Source organism: Zonotrichia albicollis, chromosome 1, assembly GCF_047830755.1.
Source record: "Zonotrichia albicollis isolate bZonAlb1 chromosome 1, bZonAlb1.hap1, whole genome shotgun sequence".
NCBI lineage: Eukaryota > Metazoa > Chordata > Aves > Passeriformes > Passerellidae > Zonotrichia > Zonotrichia albicollis.
Window position 1 is genome coordinate 9,544,538 of NC_133819.1, and position 14,377 is coordinate 9,558,914.

At 37.2% G+C, this 14,377-nt stretch overlaps 1 protein-coding gene across 1 annotated transcript in view; it reads right to left on the minus strand.

Annotated features, from left to right (window-relative positions):
- The window catches only part of PTPRN2 (protein tyrosine phosphatase receptor type N2), a 634,871-nt gene that overhangs the window by 468,561 nt on the left and 151,933 nt on the right, over positions 1-14,377 (minus strand). The window contains 1 exon segment of the mRNA XM_074552744.1: positions 5,235-5,348. Within this exon segment, the coding sequence (XP_074408845.1) occupies positions 5,235-5,348 (114 nt within the window).

Sequence of the window (14,377 nt, forward strand, 5' to 3'; positions counted from 1 at the left end):
CCCAGGAAATTAGATGTAAACACACTGCTCTCTGCCAAAGAAGAGTTTGCCTTCATTTATATCAATATTTCAATTTAAAGAAAAACCTGCTTTCTCCTACCTCTCAGGGTTTCAGATTTCTGTATTCCTCCATAATGATGTGATAATCACCTCACAAATATGTGCAAGAACTGCACCATTCCTTTTATGTTTATTTCAAAACTGAGCTTATAAAGACTTTCAACTCTTAGCTTTCTTGGAGTAAAAAGTTATACTTTTTCTTGAAAAATAGTCCTGAGTGAAAAAAAATATTTAGCAACCCTTTTGTAATTCACAATCTATATGTGACAGGTCACATTCATTTCAATTTTCAAGTTAACCGATTGTAAATCATTTCAATTTTTTAAACAAATCTGCTGTAAGAGTATAAAATTATTTCTAGCAAAGTTATATTAATCACCTTACACTTAACTGGTTAGAATTAATTTAAGACAGATAATTTTTTCTCCCTGTCAAGAGCTTCCCGCATTGCAAAGAAAACAAACAAGAAGGAAAAATACTATTTTTTCAAACAGCCTGTAAAGATGTTGCCTATTTCCACAGTCCATGAATCTCTCCAGAATTTCTTGCTCACTTAAGCTACATGAATTTAAAAGCACATCCTACTCTTTTTGGTTCTCTTAGTATTACTGTTGATATCTGAATATCTTCAGCAGGACTTTCTTCATAACAGAGTGAAATAAACTGCTTTCTTTTAAATGATCATTTTGAACAAAGTGTTATTGCAAAAATTAAGTGGCAGCAAGCAGACTGAGGAATTATTTAGGAATGACTCCAGCTCACATAAAAATAAAGAAAGAATGTGCATAACTGATCTTTTTTTTCAGTCACTCTACAAATTTCCTGCAGAGAAGTGAAAATAGATGTAATTCAATTACATTTTGAGTAAAAAAGAAAACAGAAGCTGAAATACTTATTAGTCTAACACACTTTGTTTCCAATACAAAGCAACCTGTCAAGCTGTGCTAGAAACAGAGTCCACAGAGCAGGGAGTGAACACAAAACCACAACCACCAGTTCAGGAGAACCACAGCACACGGTGCTGAGAAGGTACAAATGCACAAAATAGTTCTCTGGGCTTGGGATCTTATTCCATTTTCCCCCCAAACATGCAGTGCCCTCTCTCAGAGGCAGAATGCCAAGTCAGCTGGGCACTTGTTGTGACCCTGAGCAAATCCTCTCATCCTGATGTTTTTAGGGAATTGTGTCCTTCAGCCTCACCTCTGAGCTCGTCCCTCAGGGAATGCCCATGGCTGTGGCAGCTCACACTCACAGAGTTGGTACCACCATATCATGGTGTATTTCTAACCCCTGGTACTGTTTCTCATCCCATGAAACACACATAAATGCCTCTTAGACCATGCAATTGAAAAATACTACTGTTCTGATTTATTATTGCTAATGGTGGCATTTCAAGTACTGTTTATTCTTCATGTTTAAGTTATGATGTCCCATGCTTAGCTCTCCTATCTCATTTTTTCATGACTCTGATTTAAAGGTCAATAATCAATGCGGAACTGTTTCCACAACTTTGTTGAAAATTTTATTTTAGTGAATACTTTGCCATTACAATATAAATGTCACTATTGTAGGGACAAGAAGAAAACAACAAAAAAAAAAGGAGATAAATTTATTGCACTTAGGTAACAAAATAGGAAAAAGTATTTTCTGCATTTTAGCTTAAACAAGGAAATGCACACATGATTTGTCATTTTTGTATACTCCATAAAATATCTTCTTCCAAGCTGGACAAGAGGATGCAGAAGACCACCCACAAGGATAAATATCTCCCTTTCCTTCAGGCACTACTCATTCACCCCTCTACACTGATACTTCCTTCACTTCCATTTTCAAATGATTCAGACCCATCTACATGGCATCCTTTTGACTGTCTTGTTTATCAGACAGTGAAATATGTTTCAAATCCTCATAAATTATTGTGGATTATAATATAAAGTACCATCAGCTCCAGAAAGTGATTTGTCATGTTTCAGCAACAGTGAGAAGGGTTTTTCCCATATAGACAGACCCATTTATAAACACTGAACCTTCAGAAAATCTTCATGAGGCTTTGAAGGACTCAAGGACAGTGAGAGTGAAAATGACATGAGCAGGGGTATTTGAATGCTAACAGATCATTTCTTTGTAGGGAACTGTCTAATATTCCAAGGCATTCATTTCTATCATCAATCTACCCAGTCAATAGTGTAGACAAAGATAGACTCAATGTGTAAAGAAGACATAAAATCTGTATTATTATGAAACCTGAATTCAATTTTAGTCAAAGTCCTTTATTAAATAGATTATCATCAGGTGTGTCACTCATCTAAGCCTCTGTCTTATTCTTCCCCATTGTAGTAAACATTTTGAGTTGGCAGTCACAAATTCTATTTGCTATTCACATCACATTATCCTTTGTTTTGTACATCTCACCACACACACTCTTCCATTTGGGCCATGATTCAAACATAGGCACCACTTACTTACAAGCAATCAGCAAAGAAGGATGAAAAAAAAAAGTACATTTCACAAGGTCTTCTATTGCTTTTTTTATTTTTTATCCTATGGAAATAGATGTCAACAGACTATTTTCAGTGTTGGGGATGAAAAGGAAGAGCTTAGTAATTCTGCAAGAATACTTCAGGAAGATACATATACATATACATATACATATACATATACATATACATATACACATATATATATACATATATATATATAAAAAATGAAATAGAAAAAACAAGTAACACTAGAAAATTAAATAAATTAGACCCTAGAAGACCACTCAAGTTAATTACCTGCAGAATATTTCATCCTTAACTTTATATGCATCTAATAAAAATAGAAAGGGTTCAACATAGGCATTACTAAAATTTTACTAATCACAACACTAACTGTACAGTCTTTCATGGGAACATTGTCCTGCTGTTTACAGCAAGCCGAGAATAGATGCTGTCCCCTGTCCATTCCAGGGAAGGTGAGCACCACCAAGCTGAGCTAGACAGAACTCTTTTGGAGATAACAAGAATGGGCTATTAGACAAATAAAGGAAATAAGACCTCTGAAAAAATTAAGCCCTTCCTGGTAGTTGCTGGAAATATTAGTGCAGTCCTGACAATGTTTTGTCCAGCTTTACTGCAGAAATGCTTATCCCATTTTAAACACTGCGTGCAGGAGAACTGTCAGAGTGACCATCACAGCCAGAAAACACCACCTGAGGGCTGGATGTCTTACATCTGACAGTACCAGTAAGCAGCAGAGTTTTGTCTGAGCAACCTTTTGTCAGTCATCCATCAATTTGATAGTATTGATTCTATTCCTTCCATATTTCTGTCCCCACTAAACAAAATTTGCAAGGTACTAAGAGTAAAAAGAAAAAGTTATTTTATGACATCCATTATTTGAGCAAGAGCATTCCAGCATTCTCTTATGTTTCATAGATATATTTAAGTTTCCCTTCATTGGGATACCTAGAGACCACAAAAACAGCTTGCAAAAGTTTTGTATCAGTTGGAATTCACACATTGGTGTATGCATCTCTGAATGTCACAAGTAAAGCAGATAAAAGCAAAAGTCCTTTATTTCCACCATGGTTTCAATCTGTGTTTTCCATGTCATTTTCTTGCTATAAGAAACTATGAGACAAGACCAAATTTCAATGTGCAAGTTTCCTTAAAAGACACATATTATGGTTTCCTGTAACAAAAAAGTTAAATGCAGCGAGATGGGTTGTGGATAACAAAATTCCTAGGAAGGGTGGGTTTATTGATCAGAGGAGCACTTAAAAGGGGAGGCCACATCAATTCCACTGAAATAACCAAAATCTTCTGGCGAAGAGGGAGATGGAGGCAGGTGAGCATCCTTTGAGATGGCCTGGGGTATCCCATCCCCTCGGAATGTTCCTTTCACAAGGACATCAGTCACCTGCAGATCTCTGACATCCTCATAAGAGAAGCTTTACATAGGATACCTGACCTATATTCAGGTGATGTAAATAACTGCTGCCTGTCCATGTGTGCATCATCACTTCAGGTATTTATTTAGGTGACCTAATGAGATGAATGTGTCCTTTCCTCCTCACTCACTATATTCAAACAGAGCCCAGACACAAGTTTTTTCACTCATAAAATGTTGCCCTGACAACAGAGTATTTTCATAACTTTGCTTGCATTACTTAGCCTTTAGAAAGTGACAAGTGAAAGAGCCACAAGTACCATTCACATGTAACTGTTAATCAGGCAGGAGCTACTACAATCAAGTTTTGCTGAGTTTGTCTCACTTGGATGGGCTGCTAGACAGCAAATAAACTCCTGGAAAATGTTTAAATGCTCTAAATAATTGTCCCAACAAGAAATCCAGTCTCTAAGCAGGGTCCAAAACTTCCGAGAAACCAATTTTTTCTCATAATTAAACTAGCATCATGCTAATGCAATATTACTATTTTGTCATTGTAGCTGGAAAACATTTAGGTACAAACACCCACACAGATGATGCAAGTGCAAAGTTAAACATTCCAACAATACTCTTGGAACAATTTGGATTGCAAGAATATCTTGGTCCAGTGACTGTCTACAAGAGATGTTTATTTCATGTATTAGTATCTGAAACGTTTGTTCACCTCACTGGCTTTCACTTTATTCAAGTTTTGATTTGTTAGTACAAGTTATGCCATTCAAAAGCTAGAAAATCCTTTCTGGCTTTGGAAAGAGCAGAGAGATTAACATTGGAAAGGTGAACAAAAATTAAAAGAAACAGACCAGCTGCAGCTGGCAATGAAATCAGAGCAGGTTTTTATCTGAATTTATTAGAAAGTTCAGAACTGTTCCCAGCTAACTGGAAGTTTTTTGTTTCCTGCCCATGCACCCTAAAATATGCTGTGGTGAAGAAGGCAAACTTTTCTTCTTTCCTGCTGATTTATTTATGTGACACCAGCACTCATGGATGCTAACATTTTCGAGTGCAGTGTCAGTCGCAGCCATGTGCTACACAGGGAGGAAACACCTCTCCTGGAATTGCTTCCCCAGCTCCTCCTGGCAGATTCAGTCAATCCAAAGGCTTTTGACTTTTATAAAGTGTGCACCAGCAGGGCTGAAACACAAATGTGTTCAAAAACTTCTGGAGACATCCCCTCAGAGGGAGCACAAATAATTGTAACCCCCAGTGCATCTGACCCCAGTGCAGAGTTCTGACTGTACCTCTGTGTGAGAGCTGCTCCAGGATAATCCTCAGGTGCTGCAGAACAGGGCCTGAAATGTCATATTTATAGATGTCTATTACTGGCACTTGCTGACATCTCCCAAATATTCCATCTGCAGGAAAGAGAAAAAAGAAAAGGAAAAAGACACATTTGGTTTTCTGAGAGGAAGAAGGGCGTGATGAGATGCGCATTTCCAATGTCTCCTAATTATATACTGAAGGAACCTTTTAAAAGACAGTTTAAAAAGCTATCAAAGGACCACTGAAGTCATGAGACAGAATATTTTCTATCAAAATAAATAAATACTGGGAAGAATATTAGTTGGAAGAATATCCTATTGTATGAGATAGGCATACAGTTTATTTTGTGAAGTATTTTCAGACTTCTGCTTCCCAAATCTTTAGATGTAAGACTTCTTTACTGACAATTCAGTGAGAGAAAATCTTAATGTTCAATGCCTACTATGATGTGGATAAAAAGTGCAGCACCCAGAAATATAAATATTAATTTGCAGAAACTATGTGGATTTGCTGAAACATTTTTAATGTGGGAGCTGTGTGTTAGGCATTGGTAAATGAGAACTGAATCCATAATGGCTAGTAAAGGCTCATTTCAAGAAGTACCCTCTAATGAATGCAATAAAAGAAAGCTCCTCACAGAACAATGAGATATTAATGTGGCCTAATTTATTTAGCTCCATTCCATTTGTCTGAAATGACAGACTCTTCTCATCAATGTCTTTTCAAATCACACCTTCTAATTAATTTAGCTTCTTATTAGTCTTTATTTAGAGAATTGTTCATTTTGAGGCAAGCTTCCTGTGTATGTGTGGGAGGAACAGGGAGTTCAAACATTCAAATTACCTTTCTCCCTTTCATACAAAAGCCTAATTCAGAGTCTAGGTGCTTCACATACAATCTGACCATCTGCAATTCTGGGTCTCTGAGAAAGAAAGTGGTTTCATTTATTGTTCAAAATAGTTCTCTTCTATATAGTGATCCAAAGGAAGCAATTTAAATGCAACAAGTTTAATTAGCAAAATATTCTACTGCAATCCTAGTTTTAACACAGTAATTACTTCTGCTCTGATACTACATCTATGCTCCAAAAGGAGAACTGCATCAGATGAGCAGAAAATAAGGGTAAGCATTAATTTGCAAATGTCCATTACTTTCTGTGCTACTTTACAGAGCTAAAAGACCACAAATGGGAACTACTGGCCCAGCTGTTCACTAAACACAAATAATGGCATAAAAGAAAATAAACTAAACCAGGATGCAGAAAAAGGGCATTATTAGCCCTCACTGTTAAACACAAATACCTCATTGAAATTAGCCAACTTTTTCTTTCTTCTCCTTTCCAATCCTCCTGTCACTTACAACTGTCAAATTAAGTTAATTCAAATTAAAACCCTACATCTGAATCTAATTTTGCTATTGGAAGCTAGGTTTAATTTGGAAACCACATAGACAGATAGGGTTTGGTTTTCTGACATGTAATGTGAAAAGCAGCCTAACAGCAGATTAAAATATTCATCTCTGTTTAAAAACCTGCTGCAGTTGAAAATAAGCAAAGTATATAAATATCAGTCAACTTGTAAATGGATGGATAGCAGGAATAGGATTTTGATTCAGAAAGGAACAGAAGAACATCTCAGTGTTTAGGAACAAAATTGTTCAAAATGAAACATAACCTGACACAGCCAACTGTATTTTGGAATACCACCATTACTGGCTACAAACAATTAGTACAAAATCTATGTTTACATAAACAAATAATATCCATGAATTTTTAGAGATAATTTACCTTAAAAATAATTCTAATATTATTTTAGAGTCCAGAAAAGCATACACATTCCATAAAAAAGAAATATTTTTGCATTAAGTATCATTTAAGGATATCTCCAGGGATGCAAAAGCTAATTCACTCACAAACTCTAAAAGACACCAAACCATTTTCCTAAACTCAGTTTTCAGAAACCTTCAGCCTACTTCCTTTGAATAGAACAAAACCCATTTAAATTCTAAAATTAACAATTAGCACATGAGCCTGAGCTGCATTATACAATCTAGTCAAAAACACTGGGACAGCTCAGGGAGAAACTGCAAGTTACTTTGGCTTTTGTACTTGAAATATGGGCATAATAAGCTTTGGAGGGGCTGCAACCACAAATAGCACTGGGCTCTGCTAAATGCAGCACAAGGAGAGAGGAGAGAGAGCAGAATGCCCCAAGGAGTGGTTGGCAAATACCAGCTCTAAAATACAGAGGATCTTTGTGCCGGGGATTACAGTTGGACTGGAGTCGTGCAAATAATACATTTCATAGTTCAGCTGCTTTTGCTAAAAAAGTAGGAATTTTCCCAGATTTTTCTGTTTGCTTGGGGCTTTCTTTTTTTGGTTGGGGTTGGTTTGTTTGGTTTTGAGTGTGTTTCGACTTTTTTTTTTTTTTAATTAATAAGGTTTCTGTGGCAAGATATAGGACCTAAAAAATTAAATTGAGATTGGGCATTCAGTTCTCAGGGTGTCTTTTAAATAAACTTACTTTCAATTACACAGATTGCAAGGAAAGAAAAGCCAAGTGAGAGCCATTTTACCAAGAAAAAATGTCAAAAGTGCCCCTCTTTTACTTTCACGAAACCTAAATGGGAGATGTGGGGTCAGAAATGGCTTAGATCCAGCACAAAGCTCATTTTTACTTGAAAAACATATTAAATTAAATTACAGCTAATATTTAAAATGTCCAGCTTAGTCTACCATGCACTATCCCAGTCACTGTGGGATTTACAGAAAGTCAGTACATGGTGCATCCTTCTGGACCCTGCTGTGCAACCAGCTGGCCTCAGACAGTGAGAGGCATGTCCAAAGCTGGGCTTAAAGCAAAAAGGAGAGTGGAAAAGCTCCCAGATTTTACAGAAGATGTATCAGGGCAGAGAAAACTCAGAGTGAGTGATGCTTTAATGACACCATGGCCTGTATGCCTATAGCTGCTGAGTGTGCTCATACTGAACCTCCACTGAAGTTTTGTTAGGAGAGGGAACATAACATGCAAAGGACATCTACTCTTTACACCAGCCCAGAATGAGGGAAGGGTGAGTCTGAGCAATAGGGACACATGTTTTTTATTAAGGTGTTATCACTTGCTGTCAGCAAAAAGTAGAATTTTCCATAATAGTATCTTAACAGTTAGACCAGGAAAAATCTGCATCAAAGCATGCTCATTTTGGTTCTTAGAGAGCTGCTAGATTTGTTTCTCAAAGAAGAGAATAAACCAGAAGAATAATACACCCATACACCAAAGGAAACAGTGAAATGCTTCTTTATCCATTTGGCTCTTTTGCTGATAGGCTTATAATTTGAGAAGAAACACAAACATAAATTTTTACAAGATTTATTTAAAATCTTGAATTTCAACAAATATTTATGTAAAGGACACAAATTTACTCTAACTCAAGTGCCCAATAAGATCTCAAACAGTGTCAGATGTCTTTTACTAAAGAAAACTTCCTGGAGCATGGTAAACATATTCACACTGAATATTTATCCACTTCCAGGGAAAAAATTACAACTGATAGATTAAACCATGAGCAAGTCAAAAAACAGATTCTGGAAGACTGATCATTGAGAGAGTTTTAAAAGAAAATGGGAAACATCCATCATTATTCATTGTTATTGGCCATTTGTCCTGAATTAGTGCATATATATGATCTCCATTACCTACTGAGGAAGTACCATTCATGGTTGGCATCCCAGTACTGAATTAGGTAAAAGGAGACCACAAAAACCTAGAGCTTCAAACAGTTTTGAAGAGTTGATTGCACCAGTTCATTCACTTTGTAAAGGAGATGGGCATCAAGTGCTTAGGAGTTATTAAAAAATCTTTGGAAACTTGTGCTGAGTGTCAACCTTCACCTTGAAGGCAGCACTGTTTATTGGGCAGCTGATTCATGAAGTTCTTTATAGGTAGTCATATCTCAAAAAAGAAGAACAAAAAAAGTTTAAGTAAAAAAAAGCTGTCCTTGGCAAGAGAAACATATCCCATCCTGGAACCACTATGTATGGCTAATCTGGTGACTAATTAAGCTGTATCCAAGACATTGCTCAGTTTTGAATAATACCAGCAAAAAATTCTTGTTGAGTGTCTTTTGCTACTTGAGCAAAGGTGTGAAGACTGATAGAGATACTGGAGTTTGTCTGCAGGAAGCTGAAACCTTGATATATGTAAATTAAAAGATTGTGCTGTGCAGTAATTAATTATTTAGATCTGCATGCAGTGAAACTTTCACATGGCACTGACAAGTGACCTTTGCAAAGGAGACTTCAAGCAGATGCTTTGAGGCACCTGGTTCTTCTGCTCTTCAAACTCCTACAGCAGCAGAAAGGAGCAGCTCTCCAGACAGTGTCAGTAGTCACGCTTCAGCTTCCTCACACTAATTACCTGACAATTGTTAACAAATTAAAGCTCTGTATAAAATTCAAGTTTTGCCCCATACTGCAGTCATTATGCTCTGTTCCTGCAGAAAAAGAAAGTCCACAGACCCAGTAGTGTGTGTCAAATGGCAACTTCTTCCACCTTGGCTTGCGTCATTTGTACACTTGCAGTTAACAAGAAAAAATACTGTAATGTTTTCAATGGGCATCGTTCTTCAGCAACTTAACCTTCTGTAAGAAAAGAATCCTTTCTTCTCACTGAATATGGACATCACTTCACACTCCTTCCCCTAGCCAGTAGTTTAAGGTGCTGTAAGGTCCAGGACTAAAAAAAAGGCCAGTGTTACAACCCTCAGTAAGAGCCTGAATTGCCTACTGGAGAGATTAAATCCTTTTCCAATGGGAAGCATAATATTTGCATCTCAAAAGTCTCAAGACACTGAACTTCAAGGTCACAGATGTTAAATGTTTAGGAAGTATGAAGGAGATTGTTACAGTATTTTATTATTCTCTCCCTGCTGTTTCCCATAGTATGGAGTTCCTTTTCAAAATCCCTTTTCAAAAATTAAAAAGAAAAAAAATGTAATGTTACTGTTCCTTGAAGAGGACATTAAGTTGTATGCCAGGAAGCTTATTTCAAAAGATATAGTTCACAAAGCCATAGTCAACATTTACAAGTAAAGTCTTCAGCAATCAACTTATTTTAATATTCCATCTATTAAGAAATATTTTTTCATAACTTATATCTCTACTTTTATATTCACGTTGCGAGTAAGGTAGAGCTAATACAGATAGAGCAGCAGTGGCTTCTACAGTGTCATTTCTCACACAATGTTTTGGAAATGTGAGTCCAGTGCTTCCAACAGCAAATCCTGCAATGCCTGAGCTGAAAAGCTGCTGTTTGCAATCAGGGGGGAGCAGCCTTCCAAGGGAAAAACCTCCCCCTGCTCAACTTTTAAACCCTTTTTGTCATTTTATTTTGCTTATCTCCGTAGTCCCTGGTTGTTTTCCTCAGTGGCCCTTGGCTGCTCCCGTTTAGGAGCAGTAATAGTGGCATCTAGTGGACAGGGATCAGTCCTGGAGCACAGGCTGCTCACCCCTGAATTCCCCGATTCCAGATCCATCATCCCAGGACAGAACCGAGCACCTCCAGCCACCCTCCACCCACACTGTCCTTCCCTGCCCTGATGGCTGACAGGCAGGTGGAAGACTTTAAGGCAGCTATTTAAAATTTAGAGATGTGATTTTAAAATTAAAGGCTACCATATTTGTTTCTAGAAATAAAGCATAGTAAAGACAAGTAAGGAAAGAACATTGAGACTGTTTAACAAGAGTTTGTGGAGGCATCCTGCCTTTGCTACTGTGTGAGGCACAAAATATTATGCAATAAAAGTAAATCCTCAGCTTCAAGGAAAATACAACAAATTCTTTTAGACGTATTTTGCAAATATAATAGAAATACCATAAAATCAGAAAACAATGAAGTAGGACAGTCTAAACATGATTTTTTTTTAATCCAACAAAAAAATTGCCATGCTATGGATAACTAATAGTCCAGTAAATCCACTCTTCTTCAGCAACTGAATAAAATGCTACCTGGAAGGGAAGGGTAACTTTAAAAAAATTCTGCTGCAATCCAGATCACCAAACAGTCCTATAAAAGAACTCTAATGAGATTTAATGCCTCTTCTCACCTCTTTGGACCCAGATATTTGGGGAAAAAGGTGGATAGTTGGTCTACTTTGAAAAATTCCCCAAACCTGAAACCCCTGAATATTTCTGGTGATTAAAAGAATTGGGAAGGATGTTGGTGATTATGAAAGTGCTCATATTTAAAGATAGAAGCTAACATTAACAGGAGCATCAGTTAACTGTTGTGCAAATACTGTGATAGGGTTGGGATTTCAAAGCCCCACATCATTCTGAGGCACGAATAGTTCCTCTGGGAATTAGGGTCCCATTAGTCTCAAGGAGTAATTTGGACTGCAAGTTCTGGAGGACTCAGTCCCTCCTTAAAAAAAAAAAAAAAAAAAAATCAGAAAAAAAGAAATCTTCAACAGAAAAGAAATATAACTATTTTATAACTATTTCTGTGTTAACCTGCTAATTTAAGTGCTGGATTGTACAGTCCTAAAGCATTACACACACTTAGAGAATTTTTTTTTAAGTTACAACAGAAATATGTAAATTTTAGAGAAAGTAACTAAAAAATCCTCAGCACAGCAAAATGAGGGAAGGAAAGGCCTGTGAAAACTGAGTTCCAGGCTAACAAAGCCAAGAGGAGAGCAGGCTTGCCATGAAGGAAGTGCTGCCTGCTTTCCAAAAGCCCCAAAGTTATTCAACTAAGAGATTGAGAGGTCCAGATTTCAATGCCTACTTTATGTGACTCAGAGCACAGAAATGAAGCTTAACAGGCCATACTTAGGCCTTGCAAACATTGAAATAATGGCCATGCCTTGGGAGGAGAGGGCAGGAGGGACTTAAAGGAAAGGAAAAAGTAGAGATGAACAGAAAACAAGCCTTAACATTCTGCTGCTAGAGCAAATGTTCAAGCTGAATAATGCTTCAATAACTTGGGACTTCTTAGAGAACCACATTTGAACTTTCCACAGCTTAGGTAACTACATGGCATGAAAGGTATGTTTTGGCTCTGTGATGAGGATAATAATGGATCAGAAAATGCTGACTGAATCAACATCTTCCACATCCAGATAACCACTACAGTCTGTAAACCACAGGAACCAGCTGCCTCTAATTCTGATCAGAGGCAAATCCAGAACACCTTTGAGGAAAAGCCCAAGAAATTCTAATTGTAGTATGTTGAGAGGGCTTTTCTAAGCAAAGCTATGCTTTCTGTATTAGCTGTGATGCTTCTAAGAAAGAAGAGCTTGCAATCAAAATCCTCAGTGCAGCAATTCCCTTTCTGGGCGATACTGGTAGTAAGGAGAAAACGGAGGAATTATTTAAACATATAAATCCTCCTCCAAGAGGGTAAATACTTTAAATTCAAGTATAAATCAAGTATTAGTAGGCTTACAATAAAGCTATCTTCTCCTTTAACCTGTTTATCCACTGGACTGCAAGATTAACATGCAGGTTTACCATACGTTGCTATCTCAATACTGAGAAATCTAAGCCATGTGCCCTTCCCCATTTAGAAAAAGCCTTTTTCCTAGAATAAAAGACAGAATTCTGCATCCAATTCTGACCATGTCAATATCAAAAAGATATGAAGAAACTAGAGTAGTTCAGAGAAAAATGAAAGAGAGGAAGCAGTCATATAGAGCCTTAAGCCTTGAACTACCTGATTCTTTACAAGAAACATTCAACGTTTATGCAACCTGGTTGATTAATTATTTATGACATTATTGGGAGAAATGGAGTGAAAAGACAAAAATGAACATTCTGAATAAGAACAAGTTTCAAGCAGGGAGAAACTATTCTGGAGCTGTTCAGCTCCCTCCTGGAAGAGTAATGGAGCTCCTATTGCTTTCACTGTTTAAAATTAAGCCAGAGCAATAAGGAATGGTGAACAACAGAAAATGAACAATTTTTTAAAAATTTATTTACCCAATATGCATTTATGAACAGAGGTTACTGGAGGGACTAAGAATTTATTTAAGGAATCAATGAGATGCAAATATACTAATGCTTATTTATGTACACTAATTTTCCAAGTATCACTGAGATGTACTTCAGTCACTTCAAGGATCCCCATTACATTTTTGGTTGGTGCCAAGAACCACTTTGGTGCTGGCAATGTCTTCACTGTGTGATCAGACTGTAGCTGCTCTTGCATCTGTATTCCCAAGGCAAAAATAACTCTGCAGGAAACATGTTCAGCAAAATGCACTTCTGCATTAATTTTAATTTTGTATTAAAAACAAAGCAGTGAAAGTTTTAACTTGTCCTAAGTGCCAAGAGCTTGTATTTTAAGAGTTGGTTATTATGTGTTTGTAAGAGTCTCTGCTCTCATGAAAACATGACTAATGACCATTCCATTCACATTCACCAGCTGCAGTGTTTAATAGAGCAAACTAGGTTTATTTCTGTCCTTTGCCACACTAGAAGCTTTCTAGATCTTTGCAGGACAATATTTATTGAGACAGCAGATTGTTTTTGTAAGCTGAGTTACTGAATTTATTCCTAAACGGAACTGACTTCAGACGTGCATGGAATTATATCAACAAAGACCTCCATCTTTTTCCCTAGCTACAAAATATTTTTTAAAATTATGGGAAATTATGTTATGCGAACCTGAAAACCACAGCAGAAAACTTAAATGTGATCCTTTGGGGAGGGGAGGACAAATCCTTATAAACAAGGGTAACTTCAGAGTGCTGCACCCTGGGGCCTGATTAAAACTCTTTGGAGCTGTCTCAGAAATCTCCTCACCTTGCTCAAGTCTGATCTACACCTACAGTAGCCACAGCACATCAAGCTGCCTCTGGCACCTTAGGCTTGGGCACTGGAACAGCCAAGCACCTCATTCAAACTTTGGCATCAGGATGCCAACAGTTTCAACTGAAAAGTTTGAAAACATGAAAAATCTGAAAGTTTTCAAGAAAACTGTGCTTTGAAATAGCTAAATATGATGCTACATACCTCAGACCACCTATCAGAAGCTGCATCCAGAAAAGTTATTTTTGTTACAACTAATTTGAGGGCCAGACACGGCTTTTCCCCAGCCGTGGGACAGAGCCAGAGCACTGC